Source organism: Bombina bombina, chromosome 9, assembly GCF_027579735.1.
Source record: "Bombina bombina isolate aBomBom1 chromosome 9, aBomBom1.pri, whole genome shotgun sequence".
Classification (NCBI taxonomy): Eukaryota; Metazoa; Chordata; class Amphibia; order Anura; family Bombinatoridae; genus Bombina; species Bombina bombina.
Genome location: NC_069507.1, coordinates 3,595,326 through 3,614,037, shown reverse-complemented (window position 1 = coordinate 3,614,037; position 18,712 = coordinate 3,595,326). Strand labels below are relative to the sequence as shown.

Here is an 18,712-nt window from a genome sequence, read left to right as displayed (position 1 = left end):
CTCGCCAGAACGCCAAGCTTCCTTGTTACGGATCCAGGTCCAGGGACCCGGGAGCGGTGCTGATAGATGCTCTGACAGCACCTTGGGTCTTCAACATGGCTTATGTGTTTCCACCTTTCCCGATGCTTCCTCGATTGATTGCCAGGATCAAACAGGAGAGAGCATCAGTGATTCTAATAGCGCCTGCGTGGTCACGCAGGACCTGGTATGCAGATCTAGTGGACATGTCGTCCTGTCCACCATGGTCTCTGCCTCTGAGACAGGACCTTCTGATTCAGGGTCCTTTCAAACATCCAAATCTAATTTCTCTGAGGCTGACTGCATGGTGATTGAACGCTTGATTCTATCAAAGCGTGGATTCTCGGAGTCAGTGATTGATACCTTAATACAGGCTAGGAAACATGTTACCAGGAAAATTTACCATAAAATATGGCGTAAATACTTATATTGGTGCGAATCCAAGAGTTACTCATGGAGTAAGGTTAGGATTCCTAGGATATTGTCTTTTCTACAAGAAGGTTTAGAAAAGGGTTTATCTGCTAGTTCGTTAAAGGGACAGATTTCAGCTCTGTCTATTCTTTTACACAAACGTCTGGCAGAAGTTCCAGACGTTCAGGCTTTTTGTCAGGCTTTGGCTAGGATTAAGCCTGTGTTTAAGACTGTTGCTCCGCCGTGGAGCTTAAACTTAGTTCTTAACGTTCTGCAAGGTGTTCCGTTTGAACCCCTTCATTCCATCGATATCAAGCTGTTATCTTGGAAAGTTCTGTTTTTAATGGCTATTTCCTCGGCTCGAAGAGTCTCTGAGTTATCGGCCTTACATTGTGATTCTCCTTATCTGATTTTTCATTCAGACAAGGTAGTTTTGCGTACTAAACCTGGGTTCTTACCTAAGGTAGTCACTAACAAGAATATCAATCAAGAGATTGTTGTTCCATCATTGTGCCCTAACCCTTCTTCAAAGAAGGAACGACTTTTGCACAATCTGGACGTCGTCCGTGCCCTGAAATTTTATTTGCAGGCAACTAAAGATTTTCGTCAAACTTCTTCCCTGTTTGTCGTTTATTCTGGACAGAGGAGAGGTCAAAAAGCTTCGGCTACCTCTCTCTCTTTTTGGCTTCGTAGCATAATACGTTTAGCCTATGAGACTGCTGGACAGCAGCCTCCTGAAAGGATTACAGCTCATTCTACTAGAGCTGTGGCTTCCACTTGGGCCTTTAAGAATGACGCCTCTGTTGAACAGATTTGCAAGGCTGCAACTTGGTCTTCACTTCACACTTTTTCAAAATTTTACAAATTTGACACTTTTGCTTCTTCGGAGGCTGTTTTTGGGAGAAAGGTACTTCAGGCAGTGGTTCCTTCCGTGTAAAGATCCTGCATGTCCCTCCCGTCATCCGTGTACTTTTAGCTTTGGTATTGGTATCCCATAAGTAATGGATGACCCGTGGACTGACTACACTTAACAGGAGAAAATATAATTTATGCTTACCTGATAAATTCATTTCTCCTGTAGTGTAGTCAGTCCACGGCCTGCCCTGTTTTTTACGGCAGGTCTAAATTTTAATTAAACTCCAGTCACCACTGCACCCTATAGTTTCTCCTTTCTCGTATGGTTTCGGTCGAATGACTGGATATGACGTAGAGGGGAGGAGCTATGTAGCAGCTCTGCTTGGGTGATCCTCTTGCACTTCCTGTTAGGGAGGAGTTATAATCCCATAAGTAATGGATGACCCGTGGACTGACTACACTACTGGAGAAATGAATTTATCAGGTAAGCATAAATTATATTTTTCTATGGTGTTTTCTCTGAAATAGTGACCTAGTGTTTTTTCTATGTCTTGGTTAATCAATGGGTTTTCTAGCATATATTTATCTAGTCTCCATATAAACGGTTGTTGTGGTATGTCTGGCCAGTCTATAGTACACTGCACCGGGGCATGATCGGACCAGGTGATAGGGCTTACAATGATAACTGACTCCACCGTACTCCCTATCTGATCTGTAAAAAGGTGATCAATTCTTGTATAGGTTTTGTGGGGATGTGAGTAGAAGGTGTAATCTGTAGACCCTGGGTTGAGAGTTCTCCAAATGTCATGGAGAGTCAGCCGAGTTATCTGGTTTGTAACTGACTTTGTTATCCTTTTAGGTGAGTGTGTGTGACCTGTAGAAGTGTCTACTCTAGCATCTAATGAGAGATTAAAATCCCCACCCATGAACACGGTACCCTTAGAATGCTCCAGTAGCTTTTGGTATATGGTTTTGAAGAGGATGTGCTGATCTCTGTTGGGTAAATAAATAGTCGCCAAAGTGATTGGCCTGTTGCATAGAAGGCCTGTTAAAATGATGTATCTGCCATTTTTATCTTTCACTGTGTTTGTTGCCTGAAAGTGAATAGAGTTTTTGATAAGTATTCCTACCCCGCCCGATTTGGATTGCCCTGATGCTAAATATGCGCTTCGATAATTGTGACTAATCAGTTTGGGCTCCCTTCCTTTTTTAAAATGGGTTTCCTGTATGAACAAGAAATCATTTGTGGCTCGGTGTCTTTGAACACCATTGATCTTTTTTCAGGGCTATTTAATTCTTTTACATTTATCGTGGTTAGGGTGAGCGTGTGAGTATGCAATGACATCTTGGCTGTCACAGGTGTTAGCGTGTCTGTTGCTTTTAGACGGGGGTGAATATGGGTCCTGCCGACCGTGAGTTAAGGTAGTCCACTGGCTTCGGTCGTCTAAGGTGTGGTCTTTAATGGGTTAGGTGTGCGCAGTCAGTGGATTAAAGAACCCCTTATGTCTATTGGAGTGCGTCTCTACAGTCACTGTGTCTATAAGCCCTGGTGGCCTGTAAGGCCCGAAGTACCAAGTAAGTTAGGAACAAGTAATATGTTTCAACACAACTAAGTAAACACTTTCAACAATTATTGGAGCAAATATAAATTGAAATAATAAAGATAGATCGACCCTATCTTTCCTATGTTATTTATCTTTTATAATAAGCCCATATAAGCTGTATAGATCTTACTGCGTTTTGGCTAAGTTGCTAAGTCTGTTCAGCTAATATGACAACAGCAATACCAAGGGCTATCTAGCTAAATTGCAAATCAATATGAACTATCCAAATACAATACAGTTCTGTTAAAGGATTATGAGTCCAACAAGCAATGAATTCAAAGTTAACAAGCCATAGAGGTAGTATCCCCATCTTTAGAACCCAATCTAATGAAAATAGTAATGTATAAACAAAACTTTGATATACGACCTGTAGCCACAATGACCTTTCGAAAGTTCTTACAGGTATTTTGGATGTTACCAACTGTTAAGGCGGATTAGTGTCTGGAGCTTGGATTCTAGGTGAAGACGTGCTCTTCCCAGGCAGTTGATTGTTATCTGTGGTTCTCTCCATGTTTCGTTCCCTTGGTTGTCTCTGTCCATCTCCCGGTCGTGATATGTTTTTCCTCAGCGTTTCACAAAATTTTTAAAAGGTCTTCTATTGTTCTGTAGATGGCTGTAGAATCCCCCTGGGAAGCAAGAATACTAACTGGAAAACCCCAGCGGTATGATATATTTTGCTCTCTCAGCGTGGATGTTATGAACTGTAATTCTCTTCTTTTTTTCAGCGTTGTTGGGCTGAGGTCTGCAAATGCTTGTATGTTGTTACCTGCATGGGTTATCCTTTGTTTCTGACGTGTATGTCTGGGGATCTCCTCTCTATCTTTATGGTTTAGTAATTTCACAATGACATCCCTCGGCGGGGCCTTCGGTGGGGGTTTTGCCCTAAGGGCCCTATGCGCCCTTTCAATTGTTATCTCTGGTGAGCTGTTGGAGCCTTTGATTGTTTTGAATAAGTCCTGAAGGCAGCCCTCCAGGGCTGCAGGTTGTATCGTTTCTGGAATGCTGCGTATCCTCATATTATTTCTTCGCCCCCTTTTATCTAAATCTTCGACCTTGTCTAAGAGATGTTGGATGGTCTCCTCCTGGTCGTATACCTTCTCTAAGTGCTGTATGTCATTGCAGGCAGTATTATGATATTCTTCTAGCGTAGTATTTCTGCTATTAACTTTGGTTAAATCTTTTTTTCAATTCCCCATACCAGCTCTTTACTTCTCCCATAATCTCTTTGATGTCATCCTTAGTGCATAGAGATTGTAAGTCTTCTTTGGTTATTGCGGCTTTACCAGGTAGGGGTAGGGTGGTCCGAGAGTCCGCTGTAGGATCATTGCTGTGGGTGTTCTCTTTGCGCGGCGTGTTAGTGTTTTCTTTTTGTTTTAAATATTGCTGCATTATTTTAATGTTGCTGTGGCTTTCCTATTTATTTGTTCTGCGGCCAGGCATGGCCACGTATATAGCACTGTGTCGCTATTTATCTTTCTTTGCTTAGTGTTAATTTCTGCAGTCTAGAGAGGTACAGAGCTCTATCAGTGTATGTCCTTTTTATTAAAGTGAATAAAATGCAGCTTGTGGTATACCATATGCACCTTCTGTTAATAATAAATTGGAAAAGTAAGCTTTACTTTTTGCTCCCCCTTCACCACCTAAGGCCCCAGAAGTCAGCAAGCTTCCCTTGGTTGCTGCTTTATTATAACTTTTACTGGGCTCCTAGGTAGCCTGCTAACAAGAGTAGGAATGTGCCCTTTTGCCTTTGTACATAGGGTCTAATGCGATGCCAGAGTAGTTTGAGTTGCGCGTGGGAGCTTAAGGCCTCTAATGCAATTTGGCTTTGCTGTTTATATTTGAAATGTGCTTCCGGTTCTCACTACTCCACAATCTATGTGAAGATGCTACTGGGCTGGTGTCGAGTGTGTTTGAAGGCTGTGGGTAAGTGGTGTAGGCCAGTGGCTGATGGAGAGTGCACTGTTAAACCGGGACTTTACCTGCTCCGTTAAGAGCCTCTGCGCTGTCTTGAAATCTTTGCCTCCTCAGTTGGTGTCTTAGCGTTCCCTGGGCAGTTGAGCGCTGTTGTTTGTCTCGCCTCCTCGAGCTTTGCTTCGTCCTCCTTGATTCCTAAGGTAAGCAGTTGGCTGCCGTTGTAAATTTGCAGGGCCTCTGTATGTCTTTAGTTGCGGCTGATTGCGCGGGGTGCACTTCTGTTCCTTATGCTCCGGGTGGTAACAGATTGTTAATGGACCTGTTTATGAAGATTTTGGTCGGTCATGCAGCTGCTTTGCTGGGTTCCAAAAGATAGGGCCTAGGAGCTAAAAGATTAAGTGGCCATCTTCCAGCGCTGCCAAGCTCCTGCCTCCGGACTTATTCTTTCTAATGATATGACACACTATTTAGTAACTCGACTTATTCTTCCTTTTTTTTTATTCGTTATTTCTAAACCAATTTATGATACATCTCAAAAAAAGTAAAGACAAAGCAAAATGAATTGTCATACAGAACAAATTTTGATACAATATTACTCTTATTGATATATACACATGAAAATATACATTGAAAATACACATCTCTGCAGTACAGAAAACTTGTGTTTCTTATATCAAAAATCCTTTACTTTTTGTTCATGAATTGGGGATTTTCATTACTACTTTATACTAAACATAGACATAAATAAAACGCAACAAAACAAAAAAACTTGACTTATTCTTTCTAATAATACGACACACTAGGTGGTAACTGGGCTTATTCTTTCTAATAATACAACACACTAGGTGGTAACTGGACTTATTCTTTCTAATAATACAACACACTAGGTGGTAACTGGGCTTATTCTTTCTAATGATACAACACACTAGGTGGTAACTGGACTTATTCTTTCTAATAATACGACACTAGGTGGTAACTAGACTTATTATTTCTAATGATTCAACACACTAGGTGGTAACTGGACTTATTCTTTCTAATGATTCAACACACTAGGTGGTAACTGGACTTATTCTTTCTAATAATACGACACACTAGGTGGTAACTGGACTTATTCTTTCTAATGATACGACACACTAGGTGGTAACTGGACTTATTCTTCCTAATGATACGACACACTAGGTAGCAACTGGTCTTATTCTTTCTAATGATACAACACACTAGGTGGTAACTGGACTTATTCTTTCTAATGATACGACACACTAGGTGGTAACTGGACTTATTATTTCTAATGATACAACACACTAGGTGGTAACTGGACTTATTCTTTCTAATAATACGACACACTAGGTTGTAACTGGGCTTATTCTTTCTAATAATACAACACACTAAGTGGTAACTGGGCTTATTCTTTCTAATGATACGACACGCTAGGTGGTAACTGGACTTATTCTTTCTAATAATACGACACACTAGGTGGTAACTGGACTTATTCTTTCTGATACGACACACTAGGTGGTAACTGGACTTATTCTTTCTAATAATACGACACACTAGGTGGTAACTGGGCTTATTCTTTCTAATAATACAACACACTAGGTGGTAACTGGACTTATTCTTTCCAATGATACAACACACTAGGTGGTAACGGGACTTATTCTTATGATATGACACACTAGGTGGTAACTGGACTTATTCTTTCTAATGATACGACACACTAGGTAGCAACTGGACTTATTCTTTCTAATGATACGACACACTAGGTGGTAACGGGACTTATTCTTCCTAATGATACGACACACTAGGTGGTAACTGGACTTATTCTTTCTAATGATACGACACACTAGGTGGTAACTGGACTTATTCTTTCTAATAATACGACACACTAGGTTGTAACTGGACTTATTCTTTCCAATGATACAACACACTAGGTGGTAACGGGACTTATTCTTATGATATGACACTAGGTGGTAACTGGACTTATTCTTTCCAATGATACAACACACTAGGTGGAAACAGGACTTATTCTTATGATATGACACACTAGGTGGTAACTGGACTTATTCTTTCTAATGATACAACACACTAGGTAGCAACTGGACTTATTCTTTCTAATGATACGACACACTAGGTGGTAACGGGACTTATTCTTCCTAATGATACGACACACTAGGTGGTAACTGGATTTATTCTTTCTGATGGCACCCAATCATGTGTTTGATGCATTTAGAGTTTTCTAATCTGGTGCAATAATGTGACGATTCTCCTTCTGTTTACACAGACAAAACTGAAGTAAATACATGATGGCACACTTCTTACTAAATACTTTCTACACTTTGTGTAGATCTTCAGCTCCCAGATTAATAATCACTTATCAGTCTTTGTCCTTTCTTACTACTCTAGAAATTCTCAAAATGGGACTCTCTGGGCACTTTAAAGGTTTATTCTTTCTAATGATACGACACACTAGGTGGTAACTGGACTTATTCTTTCTAATGATACGACACACTAGGTGGTAACTGGGCTTATTCTTTCTAATAATACAACACACTAAGTGGTAACTGGGCTTATTCTTTCTAATGATACGACACACTAGGTGGTAACTGGACTTATTCTTTCTAATAATACGACACACTAGGTGGTAACTGGACTTATTCTTTCTAATAATACGACACACTAGGTGGTAACTAGACTTATTCTTTCCAATGATACAACACACTAGGTGGTAACTGGACTTATACTTTCTAATGAAACTACACAATAGGTGGTAACGGGACTTATTCTTATGATATGACACACTAGGTGGTAACTGGACTTATTCTTCCTAATGATACGACACACTAGGTAGCAACTGGACTTATTCTTTCTAATGATACAACACACTTGGTGGTAACAGGACTTATTCTTCCTAATGATTCTGATTGGGGGTACATACATATGCCTCTTGCCATTGGCTTAACTAGCTCTCTGTAGTGCGTTGGAGCTTGGGAGCTGACTTTAGCTATGTGTTGATTACACTTCATACAGTTTTATCTTGGTAGTACTGGAACAAGGCCACTAGACCAGGCTTGTCTGAATGTTATCCTTAAGGGCTGCAGCAGATAAGGTCTTTGTTTTCTGGCATATTCTTGTGCGTGAAAACCAAATTACCTGTGCCTTTAATGGACTTGTCTGTGCATAAAGAGCAGCCTAGAATTGTTGGCCTTTCACAACTAGTTAATTTGGAGACCAACTATATCAAGGAGAAAGGGACCTCAAAGTGAGGTCCAAAATATAAGAAACAGATGGATAATTGGTCTCAATAGGATACAAGAGAGAGACAAATATGTCTCAGTAAGGTACAAGAGATGGACAAGTACGTCTTAGTAGGATACAAGAGATGGACAAGTACGTCTCGGTAGGATACAAGAGATGGACAAGTACGTCTCGGTAGGATACAAGAGATGGACAAGTACGTCTCGGTAGGATACAAGAGATGGACTAGTACGTCTCGGTAGGATACAAGAGATGGACAAGTACGTCTCGGTAGGATACAAGAGATGGACAAGTACGTCTCGGTAGGATACAAGAGATGGACAAGTACGTCTCGGTAGGATACAAGAGATGGACAAGTACGTCTCGGTAGGATACAAGAGATGGACAAGTACGTCTCGGTAGGATACAAGAGATGGACAAGTACGTCTCGGTAGGATACAAGAGATGGACAAGTACGTCTCGGTAGGATACAAGAGATGGACAAGTACGTCTCGGTAGGATACAAGAGATGGACAAGTACGTCTCGGTAGGATACAAGAGATGGACAAGTACGTCTTTAAAGTTATAGGGAAAGTAATTACCCAACAATAAAAAAAAATTCTGAAGTCTTGCACTAAATGAACATACCAGGTGAGTGTCAACATTTTAGTGTATTAACACCTTGTTTGCTGCAATTGTATTTCATTAACCAAACTCCCCCCACCACTTGCCTTGTGTGGAGGAACTAGTCAGGCTTGTTATTGGAGTACCCACGCCTAAAGGCTGTTTTAAATTTATCTTATCACCTCTTCTGTTAGGGACAGATATTTAGTGGGGTTAGGCTTGTGAACATTTGTTACAATCTCAAAATTTTTTATGTTTTTTTAACACCTCACGTTATGTCCACATAAACTTATGGAAGTGTTCTGTACCTTGTGGGCTAAATCCTCTCTTACAAATGGCGTAGGGGGGTGATTTCTAGACCTGAAGCTCTTCCTTTAAGTTATTTGTTTTCAGAAGACTGAGATGATCTCATCTCCTGTGATTTGTTCTGCCTCACCCTGTGAGTATTGCAAAGACCTTATTACATTAGTGCTAAACTGAATGCTGTTCCTTGTCTAGTGTTGCAAGTGGGACAACAAACTGCAATTAGTGATAGCTGGTGGCTTCTTGTGTTAATATCACTTCTCTTTGTAAAGAACAAGCTAAGGATTGTAATGTTTGCAAATAAAAATGTTACACAAACCATTGACCATGTTCCTTTGCTCTTTTCAGGTTTGTGACAAAGGATCACGAGCGATGCTCATAGGGACCATTCTACATGATGTTTTCCAGAGAGCAACTACGTGTGGATTTTCCCAAGAAATGCTGAAGGATCTGGCGCAGGGCGCTGTCTATGGCTCCAAGTACCTGAGAGAGATGTGAGTAGACACTATGCTAATTTCTCCTACATTGGTGTGTCCGGTCCACGGCTTCATCCTTACTTGTGGGATATTCTCTTCCCCTACAGGAAATGGCAAAGAGAGCACAGCAAGAGCTGTCCATATAGCCCCCCCTCTGGCTTCGCCCCCCAGTCATTCTCTTTGCCGCTCTGAACAAGTAGCATCTCCACGGGGATGGTAAAGAGTATGTGGTGTTAGTTGTAGTTTTATTTCTTCTATCAAGAGTTTGTTATTTTAAAATAGTGCCGATTTGTACTATTTACTCTACAACAGAAAGTGATGAAGAGTTCTGTTAAAAGAGGAATATGATTTTAGCACCAGTAACTAAAATCCATTGCTGTTCCCACGCAGGACTGTTGAAACCAGAGAACTTCAGTTGGGGGGAACAGTTTGCAGACTTTTCTGCTCCAGGTATGACCAGTCTCTTTTCTAACAAGACATAGTAATGCTAGAAGACTGTCAGTTTTCCCTTATGGGATCGGTAAGTCATTTTCTTAGACTCATAACAGAATTAAGGCTTATAAAATGGGCTCTATGCTGGTTGACACTATTGTGGGCTAAATCGATTGGTTTATATCATATTTATATGACATTGGAGTGTTTTGTGAATTTGGAAACACTTTTGGGAACGTTTTTATTACGCCTGGCAGTTGTTTAGACGCCTAATCTAGTCAGGAAGGCCCCTTCACTCTGGTATGCAGAGGGAGGAGGCCTCATTTTCGCGCCTCAGTTGCGCAGATTCTTCTAGAGGCAGTGCATGCAGCTTCATGTGAGAGGGTCCTGTGGCTAAATAACGGACCCAGGAAGGCTTATTTCTGTGGTGAATAACCCCTAAGGAAGGTAAAAGCCGCAGCCAAGTCTGTGGCAGGGACTGTAGTGTGTTTAAACCGGTAAATTGAACAATTAGCTCCGGTTTCCTCATTTAAAGGTTTAGAGACTTGGTGTGCAATACTTTCAAAGCATTAAGACACTGGTGTGTAAATTTTGTAAAGATCGGATATTTCCTTCATAGTTTTTCAAACATTCAGAAATAAAGTGTGCTTTATTTAAAGAGACAGTAACGGTTTTGTTTAAAAACGTTTTTATTGCATTAATAGCCTGCCAAATTCTGTCTAACATGTCTATACCTTCAGATAGCATATGTTCTGTGTGTATGGAGGCCAAGGTGGTTCCCCCTTTAAATGTATGTGCAAATTGTGCTATGGCGTCCAAACAAAGTAAGGACAGTACTGTCACATTTAATAAGGTTGCCCAAGATGATTCTTCAAATGAAGGTAGTGGGGATAGCTCATCACCCTCTCCTCCTGTGTCAACACCAGTTTTGCTCGCGCAGGCGATACCTAGTTCATCTAGCGCGCCAATGCTTGTTACTATGCAGCAATTAACTGCAGTAATGGATAATTCTATAGAAAATCTTTTATCCAAACTGCCAGCATTTCCCAGAAAGCGTGATTGCTCAGTTTTAAATACAGAGGATGAGCAAGTGGGCGCTGACGATAATTTATCTGTTATACCCTCACATAAATCTGAATTGGCAGTGAGGGAGGGTCTGTCTGAGGGAGAAATTTCTGATTCAGGAAAAGTTTCTCAGCAGGCAGAACCTGATATCGTGGCATTTAAATTTAAGTTAGAACATCTCCGCGCCCTGCTTAAGGAGGTGCTAACTACTCTTGATGATTGTGATTCTTTGGTGATTCCAGAGAAGTTGTGCAAAATGGACAAATTCTTGGAGATCCCTGTGCACGCTGATGCCTTTCCGATACCCAAGAGGGTGGCAGACATAGTGACTAAGGAGTGGGAGAAGCCAGGTATACCTTTTGTTCCACCTCCTATTTTTAAGAAAATGTTCCCCATTGTCGACCCCAGAAGGGACGCATGGCAAATGGTCCCTAAGGTTGAGGGGGCAGTTTCAACGTTAGCCAAGCGCACAACTATTCCTATTGAGGACAGTTGCGCTTTCAAAGATCCTATGGATAAAAAATTGGAAGGATTGCTTAAAAAGATATTTGTTCAGCAAGGTTTCCTTCTTCAACCAATTTCGTGCATTATTCCTGTCACCACGGCAGCGTCTTTTTGGTTCGAGGAACTAGAAAATTCGCTCCAAAAGGAGACTCCATATGATGGAGTCATGGACAGAATTCACGCACTAAAGTTGGCTAATTCCTTTATTTTGGATGCCGCTTTTCAATTGGCAAAATTAGCGGCGAAAAATTCAGGTTTTGCAATAGTGGCGCGCAGAGCGCTTTCGCTAAAATCTTGGTTGGCGGATGTGTCGTCCAAAACAAAATTGCTTAATATTCCTTTCAAGGGTAAGACCCTTTTCGGGCCGGAATTGAAGGAGATTATTTCAGACATCACTGGGGGAAAGGGCCATGCCCTCCCTCAGGATAGGCCTTTCAAGGCAAAGAACAAATCTAATTTTCGTTCCTTTCGCAATTTCAGGAACGGACCGACTACTAACTCTGCAGCCTCTAGACAAGAGGGTAACACTTCCCAGCCTAAACCAGCAGGGAAACCATTGCAAGGCTGGAACAAGGGTAAACAGGCCAAGAAGCCTGCTGCTGCTACCAAGACAGCATGAAGGGGTAGCCCCCGATCCGGGTCCGGATCTAGTAGGGGGCAGGCTTTCTCTCTTTGCTCAGGCTTGGGCAAGAGATGTTCCGGATCCCTGGGCACTAGAAATAGTCTCTCAGGGGTATCTTCTAGAGTTCAAGGAACTTCCTCCAAGGGGAAGGTTCCACATGTCTCGCTTATCTTCAGACCAGATAAAGAGACAGGCATTCTTACATTGCGTAGGAGACCTATTAAAGATGGGAGTGATACACCCAGTTCCAACAGCGGAACAAGGTCTGGGTTTTTACTCAAACCTGTTTGTAGTTCCCAAAAAAGAGGGAACTTTCAGGCCAATTCTGGATTTAAAAATTCTAAACAAATTCCTCAGAGTTCCATCATTCAAAATGGAAACCATTCGGACGATTTTACCAACAATCCAGGAGGGTCAATATATGACTACCGTGGACTTAAAGGATGCGTACCTGCATATTCCTATCCACAAAGATCATCATCAGTTTCTGAGTTTCGCCTTTCTGGACAAACATTACCAGTTCGTGGCTCTTCCATTCGGTTTAGCCACTGCTCCCAGAATTTTCACAAAGGTGCTAAGTCCCTTCTAGCGGTTCTAAGGCCGAGGGGCATTGCTGTAGCACCTTACCTAGACGACATTCTAATCCAAGCGTCGTCCCTTTCCAAAGCAAGGGCTCATACAGACATTGTTTTAGCCTTTCTCAGGTCTCACGGGTGGAAGGTGAATGAAGAAAAGAGTTCACTGTCCCCGTCCACAAGGGTTCCTTTTCTGGGAACAATAATAGATTCTGTAGAAATGAAGATTTTCCTGACAGAGGTCAGAAAATTAAAGCTTCTAAACGCTTGTCAAGTTCTTCAATCTATTCCTCAACCTTCCATAGCTCAGTGCATGGAGGTAATAGGATTAATGGTTGCAGCAATGGACGTGGTTCCTTTTGCTCGAATTCATCTAAGACCATTACAACTTTGCATGCTCAAACAGTGGAATGGGGATTATGCAGACTTGTCTCCCCAGATTCAAGTAGACCAGGTAACCAGAGACTCGCTCCGCTGGTGGTTGACTCAGGATCACCTGTCTCAGGGAATGAGTTTTCGCAGACCAGAGTGGGTCATCGTCACGACCGACGCCAGTCTCTTAGGCTGGGGCGCGGTCTGGGACTCCCTGAAAGCTCAGGGTCTATGGTCTTGGGAAGAGTCTCTCCTCCCGATAAACATTTTGGAACTGAGAGCGATATTCAATGCGCTCCTGGCCTGGCCTCACCTAGCGAAGGCCAGATTCATAAGATTTCAGTCGGACAACATGACGACTGTAGCGTACATCAATCATCAGGGGGGAACAAAGAGTTCCTTGGCGATGACAGAGGTATCCAAGATCATCAAATGGGCGGAGGATCACTCCTGCCACCTATCTGCAATTCACATCCCAGGAGTAGACAACTGAGAGGCAGATTATTTGAGTCGTCAGACTTTCCATCCGGGGGAGTGGGAACTCCACCCGGAAGTCTTTGCCCAGTTAACTCAACTATGGGGCACTCCAGATATGGATCTCGTCAGAACTCCAAGGTTCCTCGATACGGGTCCAGATCCAGGGATCCCAAGGCGACACTAGTGGATGCACTAGTGGCGCCTTGGTCGTTCAATCTAGCTTATGTGTTTCCACCGTTCCCCCTCCTTCCCAGGCTTGTAGCCAGGATCAAACAGGAGAAGGCCTCTGTGATTCTAATAGCTCCTGCATGGCCACGCAGGACTTGGTATGCAGACCTGGTGAATATGTCATCGGCTCCACCATGGAAGCTACCTTTGAGACAGGATCTTCTAGTACAAGGTCCATTCGAACATCCAAATCTAGTCTCTCTGCATTGGACTGCTTGGAAATTGAACGCTTGATTCTGTGTAAGCGTGGGTTTTCAGATTCAGTTATAGATACTCTGGTTCAAGCCAGAAAACCTGTAACTAGGAAAATTTACCATAAGATATGGCAAAAATATATCCGTTGGTGTGAATCCAAGGGATTCTCTTGGAGTAAGATTAAAATTCCTAGGATACTTTCCTTTCTCCAAGAGGGTTTGGATAAAGGTTTAATAGTAGTTTGGGAGCGCTAGAAGCTAAATGAGAAAGTCTGGAGACTGATAAACAATTTATCAAAAATATATTTATTAAAACAATATAAAACATGTATATAACTTTTAGAATATATTGTGGGACGTCTCCCTTTGTAGTTTAAGAACAAGTAAAATTTACTGCATAAAAAGAGCACTTTGGTATATTTTTCTAAAAGATTCCACCTAGGTTTTTCATTTTCACCTTAACTCATTTATCTTTGATTTCCACCTTAATTCTGATACTGAGTGGCCGCAAGAGATTTCTCAGATATATCGGTTTCCACTTTTATATTGTTACTATAAACAATTTACATATCATAGTCCAATATATTGTTATTTAAGTTAACTTTTTGTAGCAATGTCTTTTGGTATATAATATATATACAAAGTAGTTTGTACTCGGTAAAGATTGATATTTTTTGGTAGGGCTTACCGGCTCTTCTGACACTTCTGTGTCTGATGGTATCTCGGTCTCTCTTACCGGTTTTTTCTTTTGTGTCTCTCCTCCCTGTATGATGTAGGTATCTCCGATGTCGAGAATGAAAACCTAGACCACGCTCCTGCGTGTATGGGTTTCCTTCTCTACCGGTTTGAAGCAAATTCGGCCTGTATGTTCAGGATCTCGTTTTCCCCAGGCAGCTTCTTGATACAGGTGTTTGTCGTGCACGTCTCAGCGTGTAAATGTAATCTTGGACTTGAAATACAAACGGCCGTTTGTTTTTTGAACTTTCTTTTCCTCTACTTCCTTCGATCTCCAGACTTTCTCATTTAGCTTCTAGCGCTCCCAAACTACTATTGATTTTTGTTTTTGTTATTGTGTATTAATTTACGGTAATTATAGGGAAAATTACCTGTGAGGGAGCTTTGAGAAGAAATACCTGGCGCTGCTCTTTATATACTTATATTTGGATAAAGGTTTGTCAGCTAGTTCTTTAAAAGGACAGATATCTGCTCTGTCTGTTTTGTTACACAAACGTCTGGCAGCCGTGCCAGATGTACAGGCGTTTGTACAGGCGTTAGTTAGAATTAAGCCTGTCTACAGACCTATGACTCCTCCTTGGAGTCTAAATTTAGTTCTTTCAGTTCTTCAGGGGGTTCCGTTTGAACCCTTACATTCCATAGATATTAAGTTACTATCTTGGAAAGTTCTGTTTTTGGTTGCTATATCTTCTGCTAGAAGAGTTTCTGAATTATCTGCTTTGCAGTGTACTTCTCCCTATCTGGTATTCCATACAGATAAGGTAGTTTTACGTACCAAGCCTGGTTTTCTTCCAAAGGTGGTTTCCAACAGGAATATTAACCAGGAAATAGTTGTTCCTTCTCTGTGTCCGAATCCAGTTTCGAAGAAGGAACGTTTGTTACACAACCTAGATGTGGTCCGTGCTTTAAAATTCTATTTAGAAGCAACAAAGGATTTCAGACAGACATCATCCTTGTTTGTCGTTTATTCTGGTAAGAGGAGAGGGCAGAAAGCTACTGCTACCTCTATCTTTTTGGCTGAAAAGCATCATCCGATTTGGTTATGAGACTGCCGGACGGCAGCCTCTTGAACGAATTACAGCTCACTCTACTAGAGCTGTGGCTTCCACATGGGCCTTCAAGAACGAGGCTTCTGTTGATCAGATCTGTAAGGCAGCGACTTGGTCTTCTCTGCATACTTTTGCCAAATTTTACAAATTCGATACTTATGCTTCTTCGGAGGCTGTTTTTGGGAGAAAGGTTTTGCAAGCCGTGGTGCCTTCCGTTTAGGTAACCTGACTTGTTCCCTCCCTTCATCCGTGTCCTAAAGCTTTGGTATTGGTTCCCACAAGTAAGGATGAAGCCGTGGACCGGACACACCAATGTAGGAGAAAACAGAATTTATGTTTACCTGATAAATTTCTTTCTCCTACGGTGTGTCTGGTCCACGGCCCGCCCTGGCTTTTAGTCAGGTTTAAATTTTTTATTCCATACACTACAATCACCACGGCACCCTATAGTTTCTCCTTTTTCTCCTAACCGTCGGTCGAATGACTGGGGGGTGGAGCCAGAGGGGGGGCTATATGGACAGCTCTGCTGTGTGCTCTCTTTGCCATTTCCTGTAGGGGAAGAGAATATCCCACAAGTAAGGATGAAGCCGTGGACCGGACACACCGTAGGAGAAAGAAATTTATCAGGTAAACATAAATTCTGTTTTCCATGCCGTATTGGCTAAGTACAGTGAGATTTACCAGTTGTGCAAACTTTAGTTTATCTGGGGTACAAAGCAACCAAGACTACGTTGCACCCAAATCCTTACGACACATTAAGGGACTTGTCCTTTCTATGATATACTGTTGGATGTTAGTGGCCTTCCTAGAGAAGGCGAATGTAATGCTCGTGGGATACTCCTCTATCAGACCGAACTCGGCCAGTAGTCTTGTTATCCCGGCCTCGAGCCGGAAAGATAGGGAATATCCCAGAGCAGAGAATATTAGAAAAATGAGGAGAGCAGCACTCACTACACGCAGGACAGCACAAGGCAAATTACGAGAATGGTCAGGCAGGCAGGATTCGGCAACAATAAATTAGTCCAGCAATTCAGGGGTTAAACAGGTAGCGTAGTGAGACAGGCAGGGATCAGCAACAATATATCAGTCCAGCAATTCAGGGGTTAACCAGTTAGTGTAGTGAGACAGGTAGGATTCAGCAACTATACAACGGTCCAGCAAACGATCTATCACTCCCAGGAGTACACAAAGTAGCACCTATACTTGGGCAGTGACAGATCGTTTGCTGCCCGTTTAAGTAAGCAGAGGATTGGCGCCACAGGACCGTCCGGCATCGGGAGCGTCAACGCCACACGCATCCAGAGCCGACACAGCCCTAGGCAGCTAGAAAGAGGGAGACGCCGCTCCCCTAGGAACGGTGCAGCGTGACAGCGAAGGCCCCAAAAAAGCCATTGTCTGGCCGCTGACGTTTCCTAGATCAGCTGACGGATTCTAGATGATTTTGTCTGTCAGTGCAGCTGAGCTTACATGATATACACCCTGAGTTCCTGTGCACCTACCCAGGGCAATTTGTGTTCTAGTTGGCAATAGGCTTCCCTTAACTCCTGTACTGTGCACAAGGTGCTCCCAGTCTGTGCGCCTTAATAAATCATTGCAATATGTATTATTTATCATTTTTAATATTTTACCTTTCTAGTTCTTCCTTTTTTCTCTTGTAAGATGTATCGAGTCCACGGATTCATCCTTACTCCTGCCCTACAGGAAGTGGCAGAGAGAGCACCCACAGCAGAGCTGCCTATATAGCTCCCCCCTTAGCTCCGCCCCCCAGTCATTCTCTCTGCCTGCTTAACTGCTAGGAAGGGCAAAGAGGAGTGTGGTGACAAAAATGTTAGGTTTTTATTTTCTCAAGCAAAAGTTTATTTTAAATGGTACCGGTGTGTACTATTTACTCTCTGGCAGAAAAGGGATGAAGATTTCTGCAAGGAGGATGATGATCTTAGCATTTTGTAACTAAGATCCACTGCTGTTCTCACAAGGGCAGGAAGAGTACAGGAAAACTTAGGGCAGGAAGAGTACAGGAAAACTTCAGTTGGGGAAACAGTTTGCAGGCTAAACTGCATTAAGGTATGTTCAGTCTATTTTTTTCTAGACAGACTATGTTATTTCTAGAAAAGGCTGGCATTATTCCCATGAGGGAAGAGTAAGCTGTATTCAGACACTTGGATAGGAATTTCAGCTTGCATGAAGGGTTCATTATTTACTGGTGACACTGTTTGGTAAAAACGTTTTTGTTTATTCAGTGAATGATGCAATTATAACGTTTTTTTGAAGGGACTAAAGGGGTCATTGTGGCTTGTTTTTGAGTTTTCTAACCCACATGGTTAATTTAGAGACACTCTAGTGTTTGTCTGTTAGGCCTCAAAACATCGAGTGAGGTGGGAGGGGCCTATTTTCGCGCCTCAGTTGTGCAGTTTCTTTTACTCTGAGACTTCTAACTGCTTCTCCAGAGGTTCCTGTCGTGTTTGAGGGATGTAAAAGAAGTTTTTCCCCCCCACAAATTGTTCTGAAGGGCAGGTAGGAGCCACAGCAGAACTGTGGCAAAATGCTGAAAGTCTTTTACTGGTTTTGATGTTTTTTCAATCCGGTTTTTACATTAGTGCAAAGTTACTAAGGCTATATGATACTACTGTAAAAATTTTGTTATGTTTACTGCTTTTTTACACTGTTTTGCAGAATTTGTGCAGCTTTTTTTCTCTTAAAGGCACAGTACTGTTTTATTTCTAAGTGTTTTTTACTTTGATTAAAGTGTTTTCCAAGCTTGCTTGTTGCATTGCTAGCCTGTTTAACATGTCTGACACCAAGGAACATCCTTGTTCAATATGTTTGGAAGCCATTGTGGTACCCCCTCTTAGAATGTGTTCCAATTGTACTGATATGTCTATAAAATATAAAGAACATATATTAGCACTTAAAAATAGAGCAATAGATGATTCTCAGTCAGAAGTAAATGAGGGTTTAGCATCTAGCTCTCCCCAAGTGTCACAACCAGTAACGCCCGCACAAGTGACGCCAAGTACCTCTAG

General features: G+C 42.0%; 1 protein-coding gene across 1 annotated transcript in view; it reads left to right on the top strand.

The window, feature by feature from the left end:
- DNA2 (DNA replication helicase/nuclease 2) overlaps positions 1-18,712 on the top strand; it is a 545,240-nt gene that overhangs the window by 107,807 nt on the left and 418,721 nt on the right. Inside the window, exon 4 of the mRNA XM_053691839.1 lies at positions 9,309-9,454. Within this exon, the coding sequence (XP_053547814.1) occupies positions 9,309-9,454 (146 nt within the window). The remainder of the gene's footprint in view (positions 1-9,308; positions 9,455-18,712) is intronic.